We start from the raw sequence: 23,753 nt of genomic DNA on the forward strand, positions 1-23,753 counted from the left end.
CTCACAGTCTCTCTCTATGTTGTAGTGACTTTTTTCTAGTTGTACATAGTTGGTGCTTTTAGTGTTGGTTAGATTTAGTTGAGTATTTCCTTGGTGAAACCTCAATGTTGTCTGCCATGAGGGGGAGTGATCCCCAATAGTGTTCCCCACATTCGGTGCTTGTTGTACTTGGGCAAGGCCCACGTTGAAGAGTGATATTTGATTTGTAAATCGTTCACGGAACCAAGTCAGGTGGCTAGAGACCTTTGCCTAAAGCAGCTGCTCAAACAGACCATGCAACCAGTTTTGGCCTCCAGGCCTATGTTGGATCAAAGGTCTCCCTCAGGTTCTGAGAGTGCTTCCATTTTACACCCTGGAGCCGGTGCCCTCTCCAAAGAGACAGAGAAGAGCTGCTCCCCATTGAGTGCACCGAGGAAAAGATCACATAAGACCAATCAAGAGAACTTCAGGTTTTGTGGAGGCTCTTCTCCTCCAGAAAGAGTGTGGATTGGCACAGAGTTAATGACACAGGATGAAGCAGGTCTCTCAAACTGCTCCCTAGTACCCGCGGGAAGGTTAGAGACCCTAGACCATCAACTCTGAGTTTGGCACCAGTGTTTCTGTTGAATCTGGTACTGATAAAGGTGATGCATGAAAATGAAGGAACATAACTTGACTTTCAGACACCAAATTAAGTTTGCAAGAATAAAAAAACCCTTCTAGCTTATTACTTTCAAAATTATTGACACACAAAATATCAAAATATGCCCCTACCCCACAATAGATCTTTTTAATTGGTTTTTCAGTAGGACCAAAAATTGACAGTTCTTTGAATTTTGTTATAAGCCAGAAGTAATTTTCACTGTCAAGCTGCTTTTCATTTAGCAAAACTTCTGTTTCTAAGAAGCTGCAGTTGCAAGCCAAGTGAGCAAGTGAAAATGTGATTGTGAAGGGTATGATGACAGTTCGGATTTTATAATAATGCGTTCATTCTAAGATGTATTTATGAATCTCTTATACATTTAGATAATTTGCAAGCCATTTAAGAGAGAAAACTTAACATAGAAAAAGTTAACAAAGTAAAAGGAACTGGTCCAACCAGAGAAGTGTATTCAAAGTTGTGATCATTGTCTAGAAAATAAATCTGCAGCCTTTTGAAAGATAATCCTAACAACTCTCAAAGCTAACTCTCCATTCCTAGCGCTCACTCTCTTGCATCTCCAGGCTTGCATCTCTCACCATCTCTTGCTCTTTCTGTCATCCTTCTTCATGGTTATCCTGCTGCCTCTTTAAACAATACGTGGCAAAAACAGGATCATCCACCAGTATGGTGAAATACTAGAACTTTGCTGAACTGAAGTGAGCCATCTAAAAGGTGAAAGTCAAATTTAAATTGCACTTAATACTTTTGGCAGAATTTCACAAAACTTGGGAATTGAATGAATTGAAACTGAGTACCTGGAATTGGATAAAAATGTCCAGTTGAAGATAGCAATGAAGATGACACAAAGTGGGAAAAATCAGGATTTCATCCTGCATGCTAGCAACAGCAAACCACATTAGCTGTCCTGTAACGGGATAAAATATTGTATTCTGAGTTTACTATTTGTATATAATTCACACCTGCTGCCACAGAAGTCCTGGTAGTGGAAGTACAAACTTCCCCATAGGATCCTGTCAATATTCATCATTAGGGCCCTACCAAATTCATGGTCCATTTTGGCCAATTTCACAGCCATAGGATTTTAAAAATCGTAAATTTCATGATTTCAGCTATTTAAATCTGAATTTGTAATAGTAATTGTAGGGGTCCTAACCCAAAAAGGAGTTGTGGTGGGTTATGGTACTGCTACCCTTACTTCTGCATTGCTGCTGGCAGCGGCTCTGCCTTCAGAGCATGGTATGGTATTGCCACCCTTACTTCTGTGCTGCTGCCTGCAGAAGTGGGCCCTCAGTCAGCAGTCGCCACTCTCCGGCCACCCAGCTCTGCAGGCAGCAGTGCAGAAGTATGGTATTGCCACCTTTACTTCTGCGCTGCTGCTGGTGGGATGCTGCCGTCAGAGCTGGGTGCCTGGCCAAGAGTTGCCTATATCCGGTCGCCCAGCTCTGAAGGCAGCCTAGAAGGGTGGCAATACTGCAACCCCCCTAAAATAATCTTGTGACACCCCTGCAATTCCTTTTTGGGTCAGGACCCCCAATTTGAGAAACACTGGTTTATCCTGTGAAATCTGTATAGTATAGGGTAAAAGCAGACAAAAGACCAGATTTCACGGGCGGAGACCAGATTTCACGGTCCGTGATGTGTTTTTCCTGAATTTGGTAGGGCCCTATTAATCAGTTTTGACCTAGAAGGTCCGTATCTGAGGGATTAAATGGAAGTTCACTCTCCATACTCATTCATTTCACATGGGCCACTAGACTGCTTTTGATCACTGCCAGTTGACTTGGAATTAAATAAGAGCCTTACAAATGAAAGGCTCTGTAATGCACTGGCAATCCCTTGAGCTGTACAGTACCCTGACAAAGTGTATTCTGCTGTAATTTATGCTCCGTCTTTTTGTGTCCCTGAGTTTGATGTCTTAGATCATAGACATGCATTGAAACTTTTTCAAAGAATTGACTGTGGGAAAAGAAAGTAATCCAAGCTTAATAAAAGCAATTCAGGATGTAAAATTACAGCATCTTGCTATATCTACTCTATCATTGTCAAATAGGAATTAAGACTCATCTTAAAAATAATTAACTTAGTCATATGTAGGCTTGATAGAATTTAATTTTTATTTTTTAGAATTTTGACAGACAACATTGATGTTTATTTTAAAGCATTTTTTCTATGTCTATCTATGTAAAACTCCACACTTTGCAAAATTGTGGATTTTAAAGTATTTTGGGGGTGGGGGAATTTATATTGACTTATGTTTTTACACTTGTGGGAAATTCTGAGGTGATCAGACAATAGGGATTTCAGGCAATAATTATTTCATCTTCTTCTTCGTATGACTGATACACATGTAGAACAACAACTATAATTTTACATTTAGGTGGTTTAGCCAGATAATTGCATCAGGAGTAGCAGAGTGTATCGCTGTGATGCCTCCTTCATATTTGTGAATCAGGCATTGAGTTGTTATAGTTCTGTGGTCTGTTTTAGTTGACCACAGTCGCACACTGGAGAGCTTTTAATATTCCATTTGTGCATCAAGTATCCGCATCTGCCATGGTTTGTGTGAATGTGGTGTAGGTTACCCATAAACTTTGTGGCAGATTGAAGCTAGAGATCTTCTGTTAGGGGTCTTTCACAAGTGTTTGTTTGTGACTTCTTGTAAACTCCATTTAACTTTCATTATTTAATGACAGTAGACCTTGACATTCAAAATGTTAAAGCTTTATAACCATTAAAATACAGATTGCCAGTGTTACATGTCAAAATATACAAAATGGATATCCTAAATCAAACTCTAAATTATCAAGCAGCATTATTTCTACTTTAGCTTTCTGTAAATTTCAATTATCAATGAAAATATTTTTTCATTGGTTTGTGTATACAGTGAAAGTGTTGATTACCGACAGTTATCAATAAATATCTGATCCTTCTGAGCCTAAGCAGATGCTATTCAGTTCTCTAGAGTGTTAGGTTTTGTCTAAATTGTTAATCCATAAAACGTAAATTTCTGCTGTACAGTACATATGAATAAAAACAGCTCTTGCATGTCTTTCAAACTAATTTAGGCAAATTTAGAAAAAGAATGGTAAATTAGATGGGTCTGAAGACAACAGGACCTTAAAAGCAAACCTCAAAAATGTTCTAAACATAAATAACCTAATTTTAAAAAATTATTTTAAAAATACACTTTTTAAAAGTAGTCTTTCTGTACCTTAAAAATAATTATTTCTTAAAAATAATATGTTTGAAACTTTGACTTTTGATTTAAGATCAGGATTGCGTTCTGCCAATTTTTTTTCCTTTACCATTTTTTATATTTGAACAATATCTTCCTGTTGTGCAGTTATAAATGTAGGATAAAAATTGCCTCTAACTGAGAACAGATGTCTATATAAATCATAATGTTATCAGCTTTGGTGGTGTTAGTGGTGGCAGTTATGCATCATTTCACAGCAGATTATTGGCTGCCGATCACATTTTCAAGTAGCACAGGTATATTAGTAGCATACAGTTTGACAAATTACCATTTAAGAACTGTATTTTATTACATATATGGTCATTATCTTCTTCCAACCATGGAAATTCAATCTGAGTTCTGAATATCAAGCTATGATCTTTCCTCCTTTTTCGACAACCACCACTAATGACAAGAATCCAGAGCTCTGCTAATAACTGATTTTTTCATTCGCTGGCAGTTCTGAAAAATAGAAAAATAATTTCAGTTCAGGTTGTACCCTAAATGCTGCAGCAACTTGTGTAAGAAAAATTCTGAACATTAGCTATTCTTGCAACACTTAAATAATAGTATTTTAGTCATACCAAGTGATTGAGAATGTGGACCCAAAATAGTTAATTAAATCTTAACTTTTACGGTCAAGTTGTTTCTGAATGTTCTGAAACATTGTTTTTCTGAATTCAATGGTAGTTTCATTGACACATGCTTTTTTAGAAGGGTATTAAATTTTTGGTCACTTGATTCAGAACTAATGCACAGTGATCTGAAAAAGCAATAATTGACTTATTTTCCTCTCCTATCTGATCACTCTCAAGTGTTGTTCTGTATTGTTTGTGTAGCCCAGTGGGCTAGCTTGCCTTTATTTTATTTACTGCTTTGCATTATATTCAGCAGTAATGCAAGGAGCCTGTAGGGTGTATGGTGTAAGACATTAGCTTCAGCAAGTTAGCATAAGGTTTGATACCTATGCACTTTGAACAGATAAACTTTGCACAAATAAACAGTCCAACAGAAACCACAGCATTAGGGGAGCTGAAAATAGAGTTTAAGGGGAAGTTCTGACCACAGATACATGAGTCAACCACTGAAGTGTCCTGGAAATGAACTGACATACATGAGATAAGCCTTGCCTGCTTGCTTGCCTACCTGTCTTTTCTTATAAGTTTCTTATTTTCTTATGGGTTTCATTATTTGTTCTATTATAATAGGTTTATAGATTTATATTACAGTATATTTTGGTTGTAACACAAGGGACCTGCAGGTCACATCTTGTATGTTGAGCAAAGGCAAAGTTAGCATACATATGTTTGGGACCTTTCACCTAGATGGATGGTGATGAGCTAACGCATAAGGTCCATATATGGCTGCAACCTTTAACATATAGGATGTGTTAAAGCAGGTTGGCATAGGGGCTTTCCTAAGTTCATACCCTTTTAAACTTAACAAGTACACCACAACTTGGAATTTTGGAGAGAACTGAAATAACCAGTTAGGACAGAAATAACAAATGCGATATGTAACCATGAAAGAGCCGTGGTAATGAATGGATGTAAATGATAAGTTGAGATCACTGATATACTAACCTATAGGAAAAAAACACTCCAACATTAGTAAGGTGAGGAAATACAAATAAGGAAAAGCAGGAAAACCCCCACTGAATATGCACCGAACATTGCGGTGTCAGTGTAATGTATTATAAAAGTGGTATCCCAGCCTAGGGGCAGAAGGAGTGAGAGATGTAGTCCTCGGGAGGTGCCTGAATGATGGCCACTGGTGATGATGGGGAAGGTAAGGGTGAGGAGGAAGATAATGGCTAACATTTCAGGTTCTTCTACAGGAGATGGTGTGAGTATATCAATGTGCAGATGTACATTCTGTAGTATCTCTATCTACCTTACTGAGTTGGGGTGTTTGCGACTGTGCTAAATGTATTAATAAACTATATTTGTAAATATAAAAGAGTTCCTATAGCTTGAGTGTTGAAACGGTGCACATCGGGATTCCCAGCTATATAATAATTTGAATAATACTGGGCCTGATCCTGGGGCAAGAACCTATCAACCCTCAAAGTAATAACTGGGGTTCTTAAGTAAAATAATTAATGTGTAATATGAGATCGGGCAACATTGGACTCTCCTTTCATGACTCCATCATAGTTTATTCAGCAAATTTTGATTGACTTGTAGGGAAATGGAATTGTATTCTGAGATTTGTTGAATGTAATTTAGTCAAGGTTATGGAGTTTTGGTGTACTTTTACTCACTGAACAACAGTTCTTTGTTTTTTCAAAATTACAGTATCTTGACTAAGGAAATGTAATCAACTATCTTTGAAACTATGCAAACTTCAAGTTAGGGAGTAGTTATATATTTTTGGGTCAGGCTTTTAAATTTAATAAAATTGTGTATCTAATTTTAGAACACAGTTATTGTGAACGTGCACACAAAATGACTAACGTCTTAATAATGGTTATTACTTATTTGATTCTTACTAAATATTCTTGAGGTCTGTCCCCATCAATATGTTGTGTAAAAGTATTGAAGGTCAGCTTCCCCTTTAGTGAAGAACAAATAATCTAATCATAGTAGGTGAATCACAGAACAAATGGGAATTGTAAGTCTGGAAATCATACAGATAACAACATAAAAAAAAAATTTAAATGTGTTAAAAAGAAATAGGCAGAGATTTTAAGAGTTAAATTTAAAGAGTTAAGAGTTAAATTTTCAGATAGCTTAGGTGTAAAATTATATTGACTGCATGCATGAATTAGGGAACCATGCACACAAATAGCTAATCAGTTTCAGTTTTTATGTTTGCTGTTAAATTATGGGAAGTTACTTAAACCTTATAAGAAAGCACCCTTGGCATTGAAATTACTTTTTCCAGTATTTAGTTTATTGTTTGATATTACTCACATACAATTTGCACCATATTAGGATACTTATTTTCAAGGATTTTTTAAAAGCTGTTCATTTTCAAAAAATTGTTTAAGAGATTTAAGAGCTTCTACATTTATTTCCTTTGTAGGCTACTCTTGTATTTTTTTGTTTTGTTTTAGTTCTGCCAAACCTTTGGAATATTGACGGGGAATTTACCATACCTGAACAAAAGCAAATAGAAAACCATGAGGAACTAGCAAACTCCTATGAAAGAAAACTAATTGAGGTAAGAATCTGTTACACTTCAGAAGTTTTTTTATGGAGATAGTAGCTTAAAGCTCATGCTGTCAGACAGCTGTGGCAGTTGGGCCAAGTAATCCACCATCTCATACAAACAATTAAGAGGTTGCGTTCAAATTAGCTGTAGAGTCAGGGTGGTAACTGGTTGAGTTATCTCTGATATCACAATGGTCTGGGACTCTTGGCATGACATAGATACAGACCTTGCTGTTGCACAGCTGTAATTCATAATGTCAAAATGGCTGAGAATTTAAAAATTTGGATGGTAACAGACTGCAAATCCCAGTAATGATTCAACCTTGTGATAATCTGAACAAAACGAGTTCTAAACCACATAGCTGTTTCCATTTCTTCACAATGACTCCACAGACAGTCTAGGCTTCAGAGTGACACACAGGTCGACAATCCTGGAATTTTATTATGTAGATAATAACAGTGACTTAATAGTTCAAGGTGAAAGACAATTTCCATTCTTAGCCTGAATTTTGGTGTCCCTTTAATTCTTTAAAGAAGCAGTCTGATATTTCTAATGCTTTAAGCTGTTTATTTCAAAAGTTGTAAGTTGATTGAAGAAGCTATAATTTTTAGCCATGGAAATTTTGACAACTAACTTTTTTTTCCTTTTGGGAAAAGTATTCTTAACATCCACACTTTAGTACCAAAATAGAGTTACACTTTACCAGTTTCAAATGTATCATATATACTTGTTCTCAGTTTAAAAAAATTGTGGACAATATTGGTTTTGTTTACTTTCCATGTTAAAAAGATATTTAATTACACTGTTAATTTTGGAACTAGCTTGTAGTACTTGGAATCTCCTCAGACACCGATAACTTATTTGAGGGTCATCCTGAGTAAAACAGTGTCCACAATTGTTACATTTGCTGCCAGTGTTACTTGCTGAGTTTGTAACTGTCATGAGCCACATGTTTCAGGCCTTATGTAAGTTACAATCTCCACTTCAAGACCTTATAAAATTATAAGCTTTGTTGCCTGTGCCAGCTGAGCTTTTGCCTTTCTTGAGACTTTCTGGAGCTTAAAAGTTCCAATAGCGTATCTTGTGAAACTTGTAACTTCCTGGAGGACTCTTAACATCTCCTAATTGATGTTGCAGAACTGTGGCATAGTCTGTTAGTGCTGCATTGATGTATATTGTTGAGTTCCATGGATGTGATGTTAATACTGAAATGACTGATGGACGTTAGAAGCTCTGCTGATGTAACTATATTGACAAAGCTTGTGATACTCATGAGTAAGGCTGCAATTTAGTCATGGAGGTCATGGAATCCCTGACTTCCGAAGACCTCCGTGACTTCAGCCAGCTCTGGCTGGGAGCTGCAGGTCACCAGCCGCCTGTGGAGGCAGGGAGCCGTGGGGTACCCTTGCTGCCTTGCGGCAGGGGAACCCCCCCCCCCAGTTTCCGGCCACTGTGGGCGGCAGGGGGGACCCCCTCAGCTCAGAGCCTCCAGCGGAGGGGAACCCTGGGCCCAGGCTCCCCATTTTGTCACGGATATTTTTAGTAAAAGTCAGGGACAAGTCACAGGCTTCCCTGAATTTTTTATTATTGTCCATGACCTGTCCCTGACTTTTACTAAAAATATCCATGACAAAATCTTAGCCTTACTCATGAGCTCCACCTTTGAAGGCTATTAAGCTTATTATTTAAAAAAAAAAAAAAAAAAGGGTTAGAGACATAATGTTTGTTATAAGGTTCAATAAAAATGAAATTCACAGACAAAAAAACAAAAAAGTTAAACTTTAAGGTCAAACACATACATCCCTTAAAATATTAATTAAGCATTGCAGTACACCTCTGCCTCTACCTAAACATTCCAAAGTCACCTTATATCTGCATCTTGGACCATGCTTCATTTACTTGAGGGAGGCTACGTGTATCCCCATCTACTCAAACCTCTTGGATAATCAAATTGTTATCTAGCTGTAGGGAGAATATTGACAAAAATACTCCATTCTTTGAACAGCTGGATACTATCCTTCGAAAACATGTTTGGACAACTACAAGTAATCCTTTTATGTTTGGTCACCACTTTCTCAAATGGTATGCCCTTTTATGGGTTTATCTGGTCTTTTTCTGTTGCCAAACCTGTCTGAGGTGCATGTCTTAGTAAAAAATCCAGGTAAAATGTCTTGATAAACATTAAAAAAACAACCTGGTCTCAGCTGCTATATTGTTCTCCCAGAGGTTCAGGATTTGCTGATGACACTATGAAGTTTCCATACAATGCTGCCAATACCTAGTCTCTCAGAATTCGTCTGCTTCTGTAGAATTGCAGATACACCTGCTCCATTGTAAAGCCTAGCTGCAAACCATATCTAATGCAGGCAGCCTGACTTTATGCCCATTGTAGGATGTTGTGTTAATATATTCACATGCCAAAAGTGAGGACACGACTCTATAATAATCCAGGTGCTGTTACTGACACTGCCCCTTGCTTTTTCCCTCAACAAGTGCAGGGTACCAACTCTGCTGTCACTTTTTACATGGGCCCATTCTATTGTCAAGTTGAGAAGTAGGAAGGGGAACACTCCTGAATGCTGCTATGGCAGTGCTATGGAGAAGGAGCTGGGGGGAAGGAAAGGGTCTGTTGGCATGACCAGATTAAGGTAATCCAGAGCTATAAGCACACCGCTTGCAGGACCCATGTGGCTGGTAGAACATTTCACATCAGGTCAGAGACCCTGCCATGAACTTGTCACCAGATGATCAGGATCCTGCAGTCTCTAAAGTAATATGAGATAAGACTTGATTGCTGATGAAATATTAAAAATGGGTATAACAGAAGCTGAGCTGAAATGTTCATGTAATAGAATGTAATATCCGAATTTGTTTCTTCATGGTTTTCCATTATGGAGAGTTTTGTTAGTGATATCTCTTGAGTACATATTATCACCGTTTATTATTAAAATGATCTGAATTTCTTCTTATCATTTGTAATGGAGTTTTATTCAGATGCCCTCTATTATTCTTTATTGCTGTTTTATGAATGGATTGATTTAACAAAAGAAATGTATAAACATATAATGAATACAAAAAAGCAGTAGAAAGTTGATGTAATAAAATTCCATATTAAACTTATTAGAAACACTTTTCGTGCTTTAAACATTATGAATATTTATTAAGACATGTTTTACTTTTGCATAAATTCTACACTAAAAAATTCTATGGCACTTTCTAGAAAGAGCCACATAAAGAACATCATTCTTGGTACCATGATTTCTTCTAATGCAAAAATCTGAGATCAGTCCCAAAGCCCCTAATATTTTGAGTTGTTGACAGAGTGTTTGGGTAACATTGAGCAATGTTTGTCCCCTTACATTTGGCTCTCAGTTAGTCAATCTCATATAACATGGGACCAGATTCAAATTTTACCTTGTCCTGTATTCAAAGGAAAATGGACTCTAGAGATATTTATAATGCAAGTCCATGAACAATTAAACAAGTTTAAATGCACAGGTAAGACATGTTTTGCTTTGTGCTGTTAATGTCATTTTGTTGAACATAAGGAATAAACATGAGTGTTTTGATTTGCATTGGTTTTGAAGGATTTGTTTAAATAATTTCATCTGCTCCAGAAGTTTTTCCACCTTACATTTCCTACTGGGAAATGTAAACTCCTTATAGCCTGCATCACAATTACCCTCAAAATAAATAGTCACTGAACATTTGCTGTCCTAGCAGAGCTGGCATTGCTAAGGATTAGTTAACAAAACAAAAAACAGCTGTGACTGATGTTCAGGATGTGTAAACAAAAACAAGATCTGTGGCTGGGTTGATATCCATAAGGGACACTATTGTTTACAATGTCTTTCTTTTTGTCGCTATAGACTAGTAATGAACATTTCCTGAAATGAGGAGATGAGCACTCATAATGGAAAATTGGAAAAAAAAAATATCTGACACACTAATTTTTCGGTGACTTTTCTTAAGTATGTATAATTACAGAGAACAGAATTCAGCTTTCCTTGCAGTTTCAGGCTTGTACAATTTAGGGCCTTATTCATGATTGATTTTATTCATGGTTTAAACTTGCATTTCATCAAATTTAAATTATAACTTATGCGGAAAAATTTGCTCAAGATGCCCCTAATGTGTTTTACGAAGATGCTGCTAAAGACTCAATAATTAAAATTGGGCTTTCTATTTCCTGATGCAGATTATTCCTGTCAGGAAATGGGAAATAAAGGGGATAGACCCATTGCTTGGACAGAGGCTCTGTGCACTGAAACTGTGGACCACAGTTCCCTGATCCCTGAAATGCCCTCTGTAGTTACTGTAGTCATGGAAGGTTTGTGGAATGACTTCTTTATGGAGGAGAGCCAGAATGGGTGGAGAATATCCATGTCTCCTGGGCCTTTGTAGCGTATGCAAAGGCATATTTGGGAGCCAGTTATTGTCTTTTATACCTAAAAATGTCTGGTGAAATACAGTGCTCAGGTTTTAGAGCTCAGTTTCCCCAAAAGTTTTGAGTTCCTTTTCTGAGTTTCTCAGAGGGCTTTGTGTAATACTTTACCATGTCTTTCTCTCAAACATTTAAAGTTAAATAGAAGTACTAAAATTGCATTATACTTGTTTTTCATGCCTAAAGAGTTGATTTCCAGACACTTAGAATGTGAGATTTGATAACTTTCTTCCACTCGGAACTTCCACATGCTGATCACGTGAACCCAATATTTTAATTACTCTATTCTAATAAAAATACTCGACAGATGAGAATAAGAGTTCATTTATGAATATTTAGATATTTATGAGATTTGACATCTATGGAAAAAAAAAGGTTAAGTTTGGGTTTTCAAATTCCTGACAAATTATCTGGCTGTATTTTCAAAGTCAACTTGTTTGAAACATTTGAGACAATATCTGTGAAAGTTATTTTACAATTACATGATGTTAAACCAAATGTTGAATGTTTTGGTTTAACTGTCGTATGTCAATTTTTACATCTTTCGTGCCTTTTTTTTTTAGCATAATTAAGTACTTTGTCAGTTGGATCCTGAGGCCTCAGAATTGTGCTGGTATTTGTATTTGAACTGCTTTCTTGTTTCAGTCTGAATTTTAACTTTTAGTTTCTCATTAATTTCATTTCAAATTAGTCAAGGTGTTTAAGCTGTATTAAGTTCAGAAAGAGATCTTGGAGTCATTGTGGATAGTTCTCTGAAACATATGCTCAGTGTGTGGCAGTCAAAAAAGCTAACAATGTTAGGAACCATTAGGAAAGGGATAGATAATAAGACGGAAAATATCTTAATGCCTCTATATAAATCCATAGTATACCCACATCTTGAATACTGTGTGCAGGTCTGGTTGCCTCATCTCAAAAAAGGTATATTAGAATTGGAAAAGATACAGAGAAGGGCAACAAAAATTATTAGGGGTATGGAACAGCTTCTGTACGAGGAGAGATTAAAAAGACTGGGACTTTTCAGCTTGGAAAAGACACTACTAAGAGGTGATATGATAGAGGTCTATAAAATCTTGAACGACATGGAGAAAGTGAATATGGAAATGTTATTTACTCCTTCACATAACACAAGAACTAGGTGTCCACCCAATGAAATTAATATGCAGCAGGTTTAAAACAAACAAAAGGAACTACTTCTTCACACAACATACAGTTAACCTATGGAACTCGTTTCAAAAGGGTGCTGTGAAAGCTAAAACAACAGGGTTCAAAAAAGAACTAGGTAAGTTCACGGAGGATAGGTCCATCAATGGCTATTAGCCAAGATGGTCAGGGATGCAACACTATGCTTGGTGTGTCCCTAACCTCTGTTTGCCAGAAGCTGGGAGAGGATGGTGGGATGGATCACTCAATTGCCTGTTCTGATCATTCCCTGTGAAATACCTGGCATTGGCCACTGTAGAAAGACAGGATACTGGGCTATGTGGACCACTGGTCTGACCCAGTATGGCCGTTTTTATGTTCTTCTTCAATAATTACATGAAAAGAATACATTTATGTCTTGGAACAGTTTCCGTATGCTTGGCCTCTACATTTTTTCATATAATAATGATATAGTGCAGTCTTGTGAAAATGGAGTTGTCTGTCAGCTTTCAGTGTTCTTGTCAAACAAGTATCGATCTTTGTGCTGATAGCGTTCTTTCTAATAAATGATAGTTTCATAGACTGGCTTTCTGTTAGTAATGGAACTTTGCAAATAATACAGGGAATATTTTTATTTGCATAACTAGTTTTTTAATTAGTAGAATTTTTCAATTAAGTTCTTCAGTTCTCTTTCCTGTCAAAATTATTATTTTTTAAAATAACATATCCATGGGTCAAGGTGGGTGGGCTAATATCTTTTATTGGACCAACTTCTGTTGGTTAGAAAGACAATCTTTCAAGCTTACACAGAGCTCTTCTTCAAGTCTGGGTCATCATTTATGGGGAGCATGGGCTGTTATAGCAGGGATAAGGGAGAGACAAGACGGAACTGGGGGGGGGAATGAAATCAGCATCTTAGATGTCTGTATACTAATGCGTGAAGTATGGGGAATAAGCAGGAAGAACTCTAAATGCTAGTAAATAAGCACAACTATGACATAGTTGGCATCATAGAGACTTGTTTGGATAATACGCATGACTGGAATATTGGTATAGAAGGGTACAGGTTGCTCAGGAAGGACAGGCATGGAAAAAAAGGAGGAGGTGTTGCCTTGTATATTAAAAATGTCTACACTTGGACTGAGGGTGAGATTGAAATAGGAGACAGACTTGTTGAAAGTCTCCGGGTAAGAGTAAAAGGGGTAAAAAAAACAAGGGTGATGTAATGGTAGAGGTCTACCACAGACCACCTAATCACCTAACTAAGAAGAGGTGGATGAGGCTTTTTTAAACAACTAACCAAATCATCCAAAGCACAGGACTTGGTGGTGATGAGGGACTTTAACTACTTAGACATCTGTTTGGAAAATAACACAGCAGGGCACAGATTATCCAACAACATAAAAACATAAGAACGGCCATACTGGGTCAGACCAAAGGTTCATCTAGCCCAGTATCCTGTCTTATGACAGTGGCCAAAGCCAGGTACCCCCCAATGAACAGAACAGGTAATCATCAAGTGATCAAACTGGCTAGAGACATAAAAGGTAAAAAAAATATTCTACAAATACATTAGAAGAAAGAGGAAGACCAAGGACAGGGTAGGCCCATTAATGGGGGGGGGGGGAACAATAACAGAAAATGTGGAAATGGCAGAGGTGCTTAATGGCTTCTTTGTTTCGGTTTTCACCAAGAAGGTCGGTGGTGATTGGACATCTAACATAGTGAATGCCAGTGAAAATGAGGTAGAATCAGAGGCTAAAATAGAGAAATAACAAGTTAAAAATTGCTTAGACAAGTTAAGTTTCAGAGTAGCAGCCGTGTTAGTCTGTATCCGCAAAAAGAAAAGGAGTACTTGTGGCACCTTAGAGACTAACAAATTTATTTAAGCATAAGCTTTCGTGAGCTACAGCTCACTTCATCGGATGCATTCAGTGGAAAATACAGTGGGGATGTATTAGCAGGGGTGTAGTAAGCAAGACATGAGAAGTAATTCTTCTGCTCTACTCCGCGCTGATTAGGCCTCAACTGGACTATAGTGTCCAGTTCTGGGTGCCATATTTCAGGAAAGATGTGGACAAATTGGAGAAAGTCCAGACAAGAGCAACAAAAACGATTAAAGGTCTAGAAAACATGATCTATGAGTTAAGATTTTAGAAATTGGGTTTGTTTAGACTGAGAGGGAACATAACAGTTTACAAGTACATAACAGGTTGTTACAGGGAGGAGGGAGAAAAAGTGTTGTTCTTAACCACTGAGGATAGGGCAAGAAGCAATGGGCTTAAATTGCAGCAAGGGAGGTTTAGGTTGGACGTTAGAAAAAACTTCCTAACTGTCAAGATGGTTAAGCACTGGAATAAATTGCTTAGGGAGGTTGTAGAATCTCCATCATTGGAGATTTTTTAAGAGCAGGTTAGACAAACAGCTGTCAGGGATGGTCTAAATAATACTTAGTCCTGCCATGAGTGCAGGGGACTGGACTAGATGACCTCTTGAGGTCCCTTCCAATCCCATCATTCAGTGCACGTAATTAATCATCCATTTGCTAATACACTCATCTCTAGTCAGATTTTTTTTCTTCGTCCAGTTATTTTTTCAAAATCCCATTTTCTGGGACTCAGTTAGCAGAAAAGTAGGCTGTGATAAATGTTTACCATTTAAAACGATCTTTTCTGAAAGTTCCCGACAAAATATTGGTATGTGTGAACAATAATGTTGCTGTGAACACTTTGGCTATTCCTTAAACTTTACAATACAATGTATAGGATGGCTTCTGATATCTGTTTTATATATAAAATAATGGCATGTGTATGTGTGTGTAGGTGATATGTCTGATAAATTTGAGAGGCATAGGATAAATTGCTCAGGTATGTCTTGAAGTAATTTCTCACATTCCTAAGACTGCACCACCTTTTCACTACTAAAACGGATTACTACTGTATTTAGAAGGGCCTGTATTCATTATGTTTAAAGTCTTGCTGTGGGGTTATGTAGTGCTGTTTTGTGATTTATGGATGGGCCAAGGGAACAATATTTACATCCAGATTAGTTTAGTACCACACCTGGAACTGAAATTGTAGGGGTGGGTTCAGATCTGGTGATTCAAATCTGCCCTGCTTATCTCTTGAGCTTCTTAGGGATTCTGATTTGGGTTCCAGACTTGGCCCATTTCTAATTTGTAACATAGAGTGGACAAATGGTTGGCATGTGTGTTAACACAGTGAAAAAATACTTTTAAAGAGCCTGATTTAAAGTCGATTTGTAGTCAGTGAGTCTTTCCATGAACCTCAATGGGCTTTAGATCAAAAATAGACTTGAAAACAGTTTTAACTATTATTTTGTTAAATTTTCATTTATGAAATAAGATTATCACTTCCATTACTCTTACTGATTATCATATCTCAGCTCTTCTGTTTTTGGCAGCCACTAATTATGCTCCAGTCTGAAGCCCAGCTTCCAGTTTAGTTTTTGGTTCAAGACAATAAAAAAGCAAATAAACCTATCAACAGACAACCAGGAAAAAATAACCTAACTTGAAGTAATTCAGTTCACAGTAATAGGTGTTTTATTACTGTAAAACTTTAGTCAAATACATGTCAATTGCTATTCTGAATATTCTTTCCTAAATAAGCTGTTTTATGGTAGTGCGGCTTTGACGATGTAATATATGCATATACTTTGTTTTGAAGAGAAAGCTAGTTTGTGATGCTAATATATTGGTATTCCCTCTTGAAGTAAATCCCTGTGCTGCTTTTTACCTCCTAAATTTTCAGTATGAATGGATACATTTTCTTCCTTGTTTCTTTCTAAAGGATAGATAAGATATTGGTATCAGTAAATGAACTTATTGGTCATTGTGATGCTGTCTTGGGCTGGCCACAACTGTGAGTCACCTTGTTGCCCCCACATCCAGCAAGAGGAATATTTGCTTGTGGTGATGGTGTCAGGGAAATGACATCCAGTCAAGTCTGTTAGCCACCCAAACAGTCTCCCCAGGAACTCTGCTAGCCCTTCATTTGCTTTAGAGGTTCACAGTAGGTATACCCCAGCCCCCAAGCATTTCTGAAAGCGTCCGCCTGTAGTATCCTGCCCCTGTCACTTGATGCTCACAGAAATTACCAGGTTTACTGTCCTCAAGGGACCAGTATACTCACAGGTTGACTGGTACTACTCAGGATCAGGTCCTTTATAATATCACAACACTGACATACAATTATAGTGAAAGCAATCTACGTTTATTATCAAAGGCTAAGATTTAAGGAAGAGTGAATAAGGGTAATGGAAACAGAAATGGTTACTTATAAAACAAAAATATAAAATGAAACCTGGGTCTACAGTAATACAGTAGATTTCCCCCCAAGGATTCAGTCTTTTCTAGAACTAGCTGATTTTCAGTCAACAAGGTTCCAAGCATTCATGAACATCCCTTGCTATTCAAAGGCCTTCTTCAGTGAAGAGTTACAAGACCTCTGGTTCCCTTCCATTTGTGCTGGATCCAAGTTGCCTTCACGTCCTGGGTTGACTCCATATGCAAAACAGTACACTTACACAACTCCTTAAATATAATCCGTATGTACATCTCACAATGATTATTAGAATTGGTATCACATAAGCTTTTATTAGATACCTCACTTGACCTTCTTTAGATAAATACTGCAAAAACAATAGGTTGAGGGTAGTGAGTTTGTCAGGCCTGCCAGGAGTTACTCTTACAGAACAATGAGTCCTTTACCAGTTGGCATTGAGAGGTTTTTAGGTTCAGTTATTTTAGTCATAAATTTTGAAGCAGAATTTGGGTCTTTTATTGAATAGTGATAAAATAAAGGTAATTGAATTAATGGTTGAGGGGCTAATTTCATAGGTGGGCTAAATTTTCTTCATGGTGGTACAAACTGCTGGAGTTTATCAGTCATTAGTTTATGTAATGTTTGAGAGCACTTTTCAATATAAAGTAAATAACCCCCCAAAAAACTTTATCCACAGCTGCCATGATTGAGGCAGATTACCAAAGACACACAGAACAATGGATAAATGGATGTATCATGGACGTCTTATGTTTAATCATAATATTATTTGAATCATAATGATATCTGGAACACCAATAAATGATGTGTTACGTTTCTGCAATCTGGAATGTTGCATATAGCATCTAATGTATGTGACGGCAAACGCTATGTAATTATATATATCAGGAAAATGAAAGAATAGATACAGCAACCCATGGAAAACAGCATGCAATCAATAGTATAAAGTGTTCTTTAAAAAGTCAAGTTCAAGGCAAACACCAGCTGTCCGAGGTACCAAGAATCCACAATACAAATAATGAGCACTAGCGGGCATCTGTATAACCACTCACACGTGCTCCATAGAGAACTGCCAGTCATTGTCAAGAAGTGCTTTCAAGGCTAGAACCATTCTTGACAACAGTACTATTCTGACAGTGGTGACTGTCTCTTACAGCAGTGAGGATGAGTGTGCTTGACTAAATGCCACTAAGAACAGTTATACTTGTTTTTCTCTCTTGAAGTCTTTCCCACCCCAACATAAATCTTGCTTTCTTTTCCCTGTGGCCAACCCCCTTGTAGTTTTTCAGTTCTTGCTAATTTTATTTTTGTGGAAGTTTATTTGGAAATTTTACCCACCTTATGCCATTTTCTTTCTTAAATAAATAAATAATCCTTCTCCTGTGAGTAGGGAGGTTTTTAAATTGTTTGCTTTTGTTGGCAGTTAATATACAAACTTAGAGACCTTTAATTGTTTTCACGTAAGATCCCTGTGAAATTGATTCTAATCTCGGCAGATGCTGAATTCATGAGGCTTTGTTGCAAATATTTCATTTATACTACAGGTCTTTCATTTTTGTGAAATTTCTTTGTGGTTTCATGGAAAAATCCAAAAAACATCCTGCCATTACTTACAGACTATGTCTACCCTTAGAAAATGCATTGTGTTAAAAAATGTTTTGACTAATATGATTTTAAACACAACTTTGGACAGTCATGTTGTGGTTAATCTCCTAACACATATTAGGAGATTAACACATATATGTATTAAAAGTCACAAACACATGTTGTGGTTAATCTCCTAAGGTAATAGCCATGTTTTTTAACACAATACATTTTCCCAGTGTCGACAAAGCCAAGAGGAAAGCTTCAGATAGCTGTGTACTTGAGTGTTGATTTTGAATGAACACACCAGAGGTCTCCTGTTTGGACCAGTGTGTAAGACTATGTATGGACAGAACTGCTCATGCTCTCACTTTTGCAGGTTGAAGCAGGAGCAGTATGGTTTCCTTGCAGACTACTAGAGAAGTGCCTCCTGCTGATGCTTATGATGCATGCACTTTAGAAATGCCTGAAGCTGACATCTCCAGTTACTATACACACCTGAAGACAGACCTTATCTAAAATGAGGAACATCAATGTTAGGTACTGGAGGTGAGATCCAGGACCCATTGAAGTCAAAGACAAAACTCTCATTGTCATCATTAGGGCTAGGATTTCACCCTACATGCACACCGTAAATATGGCCTGTGGTTACCATGTGTGCCCTCAAAGGAGGTATGATGGTGTCATATCTTTTGGTGTCCCCGTACGGGACCTCCTAATCTTGCTGCATCTGCCTCAGTAGTGGCTGTATAAAGAGGATCCATTGAGCCAGATGGCGGTCTGTGGTTTTCACTCCCTAAAAAGATTCACGTAGTCACCTTAGGGAGGCAGTCCTAACTGGGACCTAATGAGTTGAGGTTGATAATAGCTAGCCTCAGCACCTTATAGGGCTGTGTCATTCCCAGAGGAGTGAGATGGGATTTGCTGATCAGAAGCCAGGTTCAGGAGCTTTGAGGAAACATAAGCACAGCTCTGTTTGCTGCTTGGTATATTTTCATTTTAGACTTTTCTGGCTATGAGAATAAATGGAAGGATGCAGCAGCCAGCGGTTTTCCCAACCGTTTGTTACTCTGATTAGACCAGGACTCCTGAAATATACCTGGCAACCCCAAAGAGTTGATTTTGGGAAGCCTGTGAACTTTATCTTTAGCTGTTCAGGTACAGGACCTGTCACTGTAGGGTTTCACATATTAACACTGTGCAACACCATTCTGTAGTCTTGTCTGTACAAATTGTAAGACACACATGAAAAAATAAAATACAAATGATTAGTGAGAATTTCCTTTAATTTTGTACAGAAAATATATTAAAAATATATATGGTATCCAAATGTATTAATTGGTTGTGGAGGAGGAGGAACCATGTTGATGCTGAGTACATTAAAGAAATAATTCAAAGGCCATTTTATCTGCACGTAAATGTATTATTTCAGTAGCACAGAGAAGGACCTATGAACACACTGACTGGCCTCCTGGGTGCTGATCTGAAATCTTTGTGACCTGCTTTGTGTATGAGAAATCATTTTTGATAATATAGATTATATTGTATACACCTGACACAGGAGGGTTTATCGCACACTCTGATATGTAATCTACGAATATACAGTTTTGAATTGAAAAGGACTGTACTGTATTTTCTTTTTGGTGGGTTTGTAGTTAATAAAATCAGTTTCTTGTATCTAGAAAGAAGGAATAACAAAAAGGAATTAATGAACAGTCACTTTAAGGATATTTATGGGATGTGATTATAGTTGTTTGAATAGTGATAAATAAGTAGAGAATTGGAATTTTGAAAACAGTCTTAAATTTTTTGTCCTAGGTTGGGAGTGTCATTTATTGCAGCAATAAAATAATTCCTTGTCTGTAGATTACACACTCTTTATGACAAAATTGTCCTAAGGTTGAAACTGAAGATAACTTTTAGTTTAATTATTATTATTTGATGTTGGCCAAATGATAAAATTATAACTACTACTGAAGTATTATGCCTTTAGGGGTTATTGCAATGTATTTGATTTCATTTGTCTGACTCTTGAAAGATTCTTAAGTAATTTGTTCTTAATCAGACAGTGAAGGACAAATGGACATCGTTCTGTATTCAAATAATATTGCAGTAGAGTTTGAAGCACTTTCATAATATGGGGGGAGAGAGAGAGCTCGTACCAGCTGTTCTAAATTTCTAACAGTTTCACACTTGTAGAAAGGAACTCACTTGGCTTTTTATATAAAATATTAAGCTACGGTTAATGGTGGCCTCTCTTTCCTAATGGCAGCTTGGCTTTGCTCCCATTTGGAACAGTGGCCATTTTTGAAAAGGGGCATCTTCCTGCAGGAAACCTCTAACTTTACTCACATTGAGAACGATGAGAGATGGTAGCCAGAAAGTGGGCAGTTATTTGTGGAAATACCTGAAGGAATATTTTCTTCTTCAACAGGGCGTATGTGATGGAATACACTCCTGTGTTCACACTCTACATGCTATTGTAGTAATCTTTGTATAAAGTATGCTGTGTGAGGTATCATTTGAAAACTCATAACTTGCTGATCACTAGTGTAATGGTAAAGTGCATATAGCAGTGTTATATGTAAGGTTATGAACATAAGCTGAAATCATGACTGAAGCGCGCTTCACAGATAAGTCTGGGGAGTGGTTAAAGTTCTGAAAGTTTCTCAAAGACAAAGGGCAAGTTGACACCCCGGTCAGGTGTCAACAAAGCTAACGGGCCATTATCTAGTGGCCAATCTTTTGCAGGGAAGGGGGCCGGGACAAAAAGATCTCCATCTTTGCCAAGATACAGCACGGAGTCTACCTCTTCCAGCAGACTGCCTTGTCTCCTGGTTCTCAGCTGGAAATGCTTTTCAAAGAGGAGCTAAAAAACTATAAAAGCATCCCAACACACCCCTCTCTCTCTTCCTGTCTATCTCATTGTCTGTCTCTGAGAAGACAAAGGAAACACCCATTTATCTCTGGGACAGGGGCCTGACCTGAAGAGTTTGGTCATTAATGCTGCTGGAAGCATGTGGTGAGAAACTTTGCTTTGAATCTAATATAGTTAAATTAGGCACTAGAAAGCATTTTCTCTTTATATTTCTTGTGTCTACATCTGACTTTTATACCTTGTTACTTATTCTCAATATCTATCTCTTTGTTGTTAATAAACTTGTTTTATTGTTTTATCTAATCCAGTGTTTAAGTAAAAGTATCTGGGTAACACTGTTTAAAGGAATAATTGACTTAATATGTATGTATCAGAGTAACAGCCGTGTTAGTCTGTATTCGCAAAAGGAAAAGGAGTACTTGTGGCACCTTAGAGACTAACCAATTTATTTGAGCATAAGCTTTCGTGAGCTACAGCTCACTTCATCGGATGCATCTGTTGAAGTGAGCTGTAGCTCACGAAAGCTTATGCTCAAATAAATTGGTTAGTCTCTAAGGTGCCACAAGTACTCCTTTTCTTTTTGCGAATATATACGTACTGTCCTAGAGAGGGCTGGGCAATACAAGACACACATTTTTGGATGAAAATCTGGGACTGAGAGTGTGTTAGGGTCACCCTGCAGTTTAACCCAAGGCTGGTGAGAACCACGGTGTGAATGGCAGGCTGCAGGTAAACACAGACCCATCTGGGAGTGACTTGATTGCTGGCAAGCTGTTTGTGAGCGGGTCAGGTTGGGCATTGCAACAATAAGGCATTGCAAGGCAGCCCAGGTTGCAGGGCAAGGGTGACACAGCCCCCTCCCTCTGCCCCCCCCCCCGGTCTGGATTGCACCCCGCTATGTCACAAGGTAGAGAATAATGTTTCCATTATGAATAATAGCAAAAAATGCTATTAATCCTGGACTAATTTCTTCAAACATGACCTATAAGATTTTAATGAGTTTTAACTGCAAGGAAAATATGAACAGTCTGTGTTGTTCCATTAAGATCATTCAGAACAAAAAGTGGCCTGATACATGGTGCTAAAGACTCGTTTAAAAATGTTTAACTCAAAACTAAATCACTTTAACTGTAAAAATTAAAAAATTCATTCTCTCATCAAAGAGCAAGCACTAAAGTATTGAGGGGTAAATGCTCTATTCTTCCTGCATCAGTGGCTGATTCTCTGCTGTAAGTGGAAAAACTCAGCCTGCATCCTCATGTACAGCAGCGCAGCTGCAGCGCTTTAATGAAGATGCTACTATGCTAATGGGAGAGCTTCTCCTATCGGCATAGTTAATCCACCTCCCCGAGAGGCAGTAGGGTATGTTGATAGGGGAAGCTGTCCCATCGACGTAGTGCTGTCTACACGAGGGGTTAGGTAGGGGTTAGGTAGGTTAGGTTGTGGATTAGTGCATTAGTCTAAACAGCCACTTGCATAAGAAAACCATTTATAAGCCACCATAAAATGATTTATTATCATACTGTGAAATAATGCTGCATTCTCTAAATCCACTCATTGAACAGGAGGAGGAGTAGCATGCCCTCAACTTCATAAAATAGAGCTGAAGGATTTTTCTATGCAGGAAAAAAATTACAAATTATTAAAAGTTGTTTCACTTGGAGTAAATATTAGCAAATTGTGTGGTGTTTAAAAATAAATTTAAATTATGTGTCTAAAACTCAATAAAATCATTTTCAATATCTATCCTGCAGATAGGAGTCTTATGAGCTGAAATTAGTTGGAGCTGGGATAGTTCAGCATCTTTGGAAAACCAGGTTACTTTTAATTAGGTGCCTAGTTTATTAATCTAGATTTGAAAATTTTAGGCATAGTTTCAGAAGTAACTGTTTTGAGTTTTTGCCTGGTCATGGTGTTTTAAAATCCTGTGTATTGAATAAAATGTAAATACCACACATGGAAAACCATTGTTTATGCACTAGCACCTATGACAATGGTTAACTAAGTCAAAGTTGCTATTTTTAAAATTTGGTATTGGGCTGGCAGAGCTACAGAATGAACAACCTACATATTTAGAATCTTTTAGCATTTCCTATTAGATTACTACCATACTCAGAGAAGCCAAATGTGGTGATCTAAAAACACGGTCACTTTAAATTCTCAGTGGCGAAATTGTTAAATATTAAAGGAATTAAAGTAAAAGGTTACAATTCTGAAATATATCTAGTCAAAGACTCTTTCTAATCCAGAATGTTGGTAATATTGAAATTTCCTTTTCCAAGAGAACTATTTGAGTAGTTTAATTACTAATAAAAGTAATTTTAGCAAACAACACGTGTATCAATTTGCCCTTGTGGTGGTGTGTG

The 23,753-nt window shown here is 37.4% G+C and overlaps 1 protein-coding gene across 1 annotated transcript in view; it reads left to right on the forward strand.

The window, feature by feature from the left end:
- Positions 1-23,753, forward strand: part of SNX29 (sorting nexin 29) — a 441,491-nt gene that overhangs the window by 172,107 nt on the left and 245,631 nt on the right. The window contains exon 15 of the mRNA XM_074965421.1: positions 6,937-7,043. Within this exon, the coding sequence (XP_074821522.1) occupies positions 6,937-7,043 (107 nt within the window). The remainder of the gene's footprint in view (positions 1-6,936; positions 7,044-23,753) is intronic.

The sequence above is a fragment of the Natator depressus genome, chromosome 10, assembly GCF_965152275.1.
Source record: "Natator depressus isolate rNatDep1 chromosome 10, rNatDep2.hap1, whole genome shotgun sequence".
In the NCBI taxonomy this organism is placed as follows: domain Eukaryota; kingdom Metazoa; phylum Chordata; order Testudines; family Cheloniidae; genus Natator; species Natator depressus.